Source organism: Orycteropus afer, unplaced genomic scaffold (genome assembly GCF_000298275.1).
Source record: "Orycteropus afer afer isolate SDZICR_OR568_19922 unplaced genomic scaffold, OryAfe1.0 scaffold00016, whole genome shotgun sequence".
NCBI classification, from domain to species: Eukaryota; Metazoa; Chordata; class Mammalia; order Tubulidentata; family Orycteropodidae; genus Orycteropus; species Orycteropus afer.
In genome coordinates, this window is record NW_006921603.1 from 12,855,938 (window position 1) to 12,861,904 (window position 5,967).

Sequence of the window (5,967 nt, forward strand, 5' to 3'; positions counted from 1 at the left end):
GGGGCAGGGCACCTAGGCTCTGTCCGAGCACACAGACTGGGGTGGAGTTCCTGCCAGCCCAGAAGATGGGTGGTAGTGAGGGATGGCTGCACCTTTGTTCACCAAAGGGTGTAGGGTATATGAGTAACAAGAGGAATGTCACACCTGTCCAGTCATCCGGGTCTGGAATGTCTTTGGGTTCCTGGCAAGTGAAGCGTGTTCTTAAGTCCCTGGAATCTGGAAGATTGCTGTCCCTTTAAATATCCAAAATGGTCAAGGTGCTTGTAAACATTCAAAATGGCTGCATACTCCAGACAGGCAAAAGTCCAAAGCTCAGCCTACATTCCTCTTCGCTGCTTCCTTTTTCTCCCCAACCACCAGAGCAGTCCTCCGTGCAGTCCTTGCCTAGCAGGGCTGAATTTTAGGCTAATTCTTAGGTCCTACCACTACTCAGCAATATCCAAGCTGTCTGTGCCATCAGGATCACTGCCAGGCTGCAGCTCTATATGTCTCCTTTTTTGGTGTTTTCATGCAAATTCTTCTGCTAGTTTGAGTTTAATCCACTTCTATACCCTTCCCTTCAGGGCTCAGGAGTCCAGGATTATCTTCTGTATCTGTGTTAATTGGTTTCCCTTTTCTTTGTTGAAAAGGGTCTGTGCAGTCTTTCTGCCTACTCCTCCATCTTTCTGAGACTCCAAGCCACTGTCTTTCCAAAAGCCTCATACGCTGGGCAAGGAATAAGGAAGATTGAAGAGAAATCTGTGCACTTAAATTATGGTGTTGGTGAAGAATACTGAATATACCATGGATTGCCAGAAGAACAAACAAATGTGTCTTGGAAGAATTCCTGCCAGATTGCTTCTTATTGGCAAGACTGGCCAGACTTTGTCTCTTATACTTTGGACACGTTATCAGGAGGGACTAGTGCCAGAAGATATCATGCTTGGTAAAGTGGAGGGTCAGTGAAAAAGGGGAAAGCCCTCAACAAGATGGACTGACACAGTGGCTACAACAATGGACTCCAGCATAGCAACAATTGTGAGGATGGAGCAGGACCCAGCAGTGTTTTGTTCTGTTGCACATAGGATTGTTAAGAGAAGAAACTGACTCGACAGCACCTAGTAACAACAACATTGCCCCCATATAGGATGCATGGTCTAAGAAACAGAGGACCAGGAGTAGTACATAAAGTTCTGATTATAAAGGTAATCATTACAATAAAAATATAAATTTTCCTAAATATGATAAAAACTATACCCAGAAGATATTGCTAGATGAAAATAATCATAATTTTTTTTAAAAAGGTGGAAGAGGACAAAACTCAAAGACATATCTAATACAAGTATGAACAAGTTTGATGAAAGTTTCAGACTGGATTACAAAGCAAAACTCAATTGAATGTTGTGTACGAGAGATATACCTAAAGTAAAGTTATTCAAAAAACAGTTGAAAACAGAAGAATGAGCAAAGGTAATTGAGGTAAGTTCAAATTAAAAAGAAAGCAAAGGTCAAGAATTTACTATTATGCACGGCACAATTCAGGCACACACAAAAAAAGTTTTAAATGAAACCAAGAAGTATCCTTTTAATTCTAAAGGAGAATGATTCATAAGAAAATATAATAGTTACAAATATCAATAAATCAAGGGAGCTCTGGTAGCATAGTGGCTAAGACACATGCCTCCTAACCAGATGGCTGGCGGTTCAAACCCACCAGCCACTCCTCGGAAGGAAGGTTGGGCAATCCTACTTCTGTAGTGATACTGCCTCGGAAACCCAAGGAGGGGTCGCTATGAGTCGAGTTTGACTTGATGGCACATAACAACAACAACAACATCAATAAATCAAATACTCATGAATATTAATATACCATATAAAACCTAATGGAGCAGATTAATCCACGTGTAGGCTTTAATTCTCCTCCCTCATCCACCAAGAGGACCAAAAATAAACAAAGATAGAGAAAAATTAGGAGCTCTGGTGGCACAGTGGATAAAAGATTTGGCTGCTAACAAAAAGGTTGGTGGTTTGAACCTACCAGCTGCTCTGCAGGAGAAAGATGAGGCAGTCTACTTCCATAAAGATTTACAACCTTGGTAACCCTATGGGGCAGTTCTACTCTGTCTTATAGAGTTTCTATGAGTTGGAATCAACTCAATGGCAGTGGTTTTGGGTATTTTTGGTTTTGGTATAGAAAAACTGAATTACGTAACTAATAAAATATATTTGCTTTTAAGTGCTTGTATTTAGAAACTGATTATATATTTGGACACACAGATATACATACCCACAGTACAAAAAAGGAAAAATAATACATACTTTACATGATCGCAATGCAATTAAACTAAAAGTTATTATAAAAACTTTAAAATAAAAATGTTTATTAACTCTTGGGTTAATGAGAAAACACACACTGAAGTTACAAAATTTCTATTAATAAGAATACTGAAAAAACTACCAGAACCAAGGAGATATCAGAACCAGTAAGATATCAAAAGCAGCAATCACAAGTAAATTTATAGCCTTATTTGCTTATGTATATAACAATCTAATACTAAAATGATAAAAAAATAAAGGAATTAAACATGTGATTCAAAAACAGAAAATAAAATGTGACTATAAAAATTAATGAAAAACTTAAAAAAATTGAACTCTTCAAAGGTTCTGTCATACAATCTTAAAATGGTATCAACTAAGATACTTAAGCCTTTAATTTTCCTTGTTATTGCATTCTTTTTACTTAGGGATAATAACTAAAATTTTAAATATTTCAAAGTACCTTTATATTCTAAACCTAGACTATTATATGTTATTTTTAGTGTAACAGAAAAATTAGAGATTTGGACCTTTGTAAAATATATACAGAATGAGAATTATTAAGACAGTCTAAGATTAGACTCAAAATATACAAAAAAAAAATCCATGCCCCCAAAGAAAATTATTTAATAGATATCTGCAGAAGTTATTTTGCATTATGAATCCAGTCTTAGTGATGATAAAGTACTTACATTTCCAATCTCAAAGTTCTGTCTCATTAGTAGGTAAAGTGAGGCACTAGCATGTGACCGTATTGTACTGATACTACTGCTACAGTGTCTGAGAAGCCGGAGGCATAAATCAGCACATTGTTCTGTCTCTTCCTCAAACAACAGTTCAGGGAACTGTAAAGAAATAACACCAACATTGACTGATAGCAAAAGTTCCAGAGATATGTTAATATAGCCTGACCTAAAGATTTGTCAGTATAGCCAAGAAATTAAAAGAATGGTTAAGCAACAATTTTAGCTAATAGTTAATAGTAAGAATCACAGAGACAGACAGACTGGGTTGAATATTGATTATAACACTTATTAGCTTGTATGACTTTAGGCAAGTTTTCTCACCCACAAAATGGGCCTAACAATATTTATCTATATGAGGTTGTTGAAACTTAGATTAGATAATATGTATAAAATACTTACTATAGGATTCAACATATAATGGAAAAATTATGAAAAAATAGTATATAAGTTATTTTCTCTGGATAAGTTTAATAAACAGTGCTGCCTTCCATTTTATAGGATAAGATCAAATATTTACCTTCAAAATTTAAGAATACATGTATTTCCAAGGCAAAACAAACTAAGTGAGTAAATATTTGAAGCAGTTGAACAAATACAAGTACTTTCTTTTTTATTCACTGTATGATAAATTTTAAAGTGAACAACTTATATGTTGAATTATTTTTTGCCTAATTTTATTTATCTTGCTGCTGTTCAAAACATACTCAGTAAAATATACACCAATTCAACAGTTTTGACATGTACAATTTAGTGACTGATTATATTCTTCAAGTTGTGCAACCAATCTGACCCTTCTGAGTGTTCTTCTCCATTAACATAAAGTCAGTCCCCTTAAAGTTCTTAACTAATCAGCCAAGCTGCTGTTGTCAGTAAAATCTCATATAGACCTTGAAAGAGTATAATGCTCAAGGAAACAATTTTTAATAGATAAGCTAATCTACTGTTTGGTTATGAAGACTTCAGAAGAATTTTTGGTTTCAGGTTTAAAGATTATTTTGGGGCAATAGATTCAGAGGTTAATCCAACCTTCATGGCTCCAGAAAGTTTGGAGTCCATAAGAATTTGAAATTCTGCTCTGCATTTCTCCTCTTTTGATTAGGATTCTTCTACAGAATCTTTGATCAAAATGTTCAGTAATAGTAGCTGGACATCACTCAATTCTCATCTAATGGCAAAGGAGGCAACTGTTTAAAGAGTCTATTAGCCACACATTGCCTTTCTTCCTAATCCTGACTCTCCTTCTTCTGTTGTTCTAGAAGAGAAAACAATCATTGTGGTTAGATATTGAATTCTTTGATAAGCCAAGTTAATGAGGAATGACAGGACAAGGTAAAAGGAAGACAAGAGAAGCCTCCATATTGAAGTTAAGCTATTAATTTCAGGTCTTTCACTACACAAAACTGCTACATATATTTTTTAAAATCAGAAATGGGTTAAAAATGATCCAAAAAAAGTCTAAATAGAAGACACTAATGGGGAAATGAAGAAAACTCAAGGGCATTAGGTTATTATATAACTTTTAATTATACTAACCAATGAATGTATCAAATGATCTTAGACAATGTTAATAAAAAGGCAAAGTCTGATAAGACTGCAGGCATTAAATAACTTACCTTTGAGACCAGGGCTCTCTGTGTAGCAAAACAGTGTTGTAGATAAACTGCACTTTGGTTACAGGCCATACTATGTAGCAGCACTTTTAGTACACCACCAAGAATGCTCTCTTTGGATTCTGTTACAGAAACTGTCTGTAATTTGAAAATAAATAAATAAAATGGAGCTACATCTGCAGATTGATTAGGCAGATATAGAATGTATAAACAAATAAACAGAAAATGAAGAACCAAAAGGACTTCAAGGTAAAGGAACTCAGCAGGATCTAGGTAAGACTAGAAAAGGGCACTGGCAGTGGGGTGAGAATGGGTATTTTTTTAATATGAAAAAAAAAAGGGGAACAAGAATACAATGGCAAAAAACCATGAAGTGTATTCTTGGAAAATAAGTAAATGAATTTAGACGATTCAAGACTCATATGGAAAATAACTAGAAACAAAGCATTGAAATAGAGTGGTAGCTACAGCAGTGCCTGTCAGTAGTGTATCAGTAACCTTCAATAAAGGAAATTCTAAGTTTTAGCTGGGTATTCGAACTCATCTACCAAAGGTAGGAAGAAAAAAGTATAATCTGGGTCATGTCCTTAAAGGAATGAATGTGCTCTGCCCTTGCTGTTTTTCCCTTCCACCAACTAAAATGCAAACATGACGGTCAAAACTTGAGTAACCATCTTGGGTTACGTATCTTGGACTGACTTTTGTTTGTAGTCGTAGCTTAGAACTAATTGGTTAGCTTTTTATCCCCCCTCCAACTGTTACTGTTAGGTGCCACTAAATCAGTTCCACTTCACAGTGACCCAATGTACAACAGAGGAAACACTATCCAGTCCTGTGCCATTCTCACAATTGTTGCGATGTTTGAGCCCACTGTTGCAGTGACTGTATCGATCCATCTTATTGTCCTCTTTTGCAAAGACAATCTTTACCAAGAATAATTTCCTTCTTCAGGTACTGGTCCTTCCTGGTAACATGTCCAAAGTACATGAGTGCAGGGTAGTAAATTACTTTGTGTGGCTTTTCTACCCATGTTGTTGTTGTTATGTGCCGTCGAGTCGGCCCCGACTCATAGCGACCCCTCCTTGGGTTTCCGACCCATAAGTCTTTGTAAACTCCAAGGTGGGATTTGCTATGAGCAACTGAGGAGCTCCTGATTGCTGAAGGTGTCCACCTGGAGTATTTCTGTTGGGAGTGGCACAAAACAATGTTCTGGGAGGTGCCCACTCTCTCTCAGGTGCTTAGAGTTCTGATGCTATAATTGGCTACCTTGACCACCCTGCAGGCTCTAAAGGAGACCTCCTGGAGGCAGAACTCTC

General features: G+C 36.5%; 1 protein-coding gene across 1 annotated transcript in view; it reads right to left on the bottom strand.

Annotated features, from left to right (window-relative positions):
- DOCK7 (dedicator of cytokinesis 7) overlaps positions 1 to 5,967 on the bottom strand; it is a 281,812-nt gene that overhangs the window by 59,148 nt on the left and 216,697 nt on the right. Inside the window, exons 36-37 of the mRNA XM_007959115.2 lie at positions 4,655 to 4,789; positions 2,988 to 3,140 (exon numbers count right to left, since the gene is read on the bottom strand). Of these exons, the coding sequence (XP_007957306.2) occupies positions 2,988 to 3,140; positions 4,655 to 4,789 (288 nt within the window). The remainder of the gene's footprint in view (positions 1 to 2,987; positions 3,141 to 4,654; positions 4,790 to 5,967) is intronic.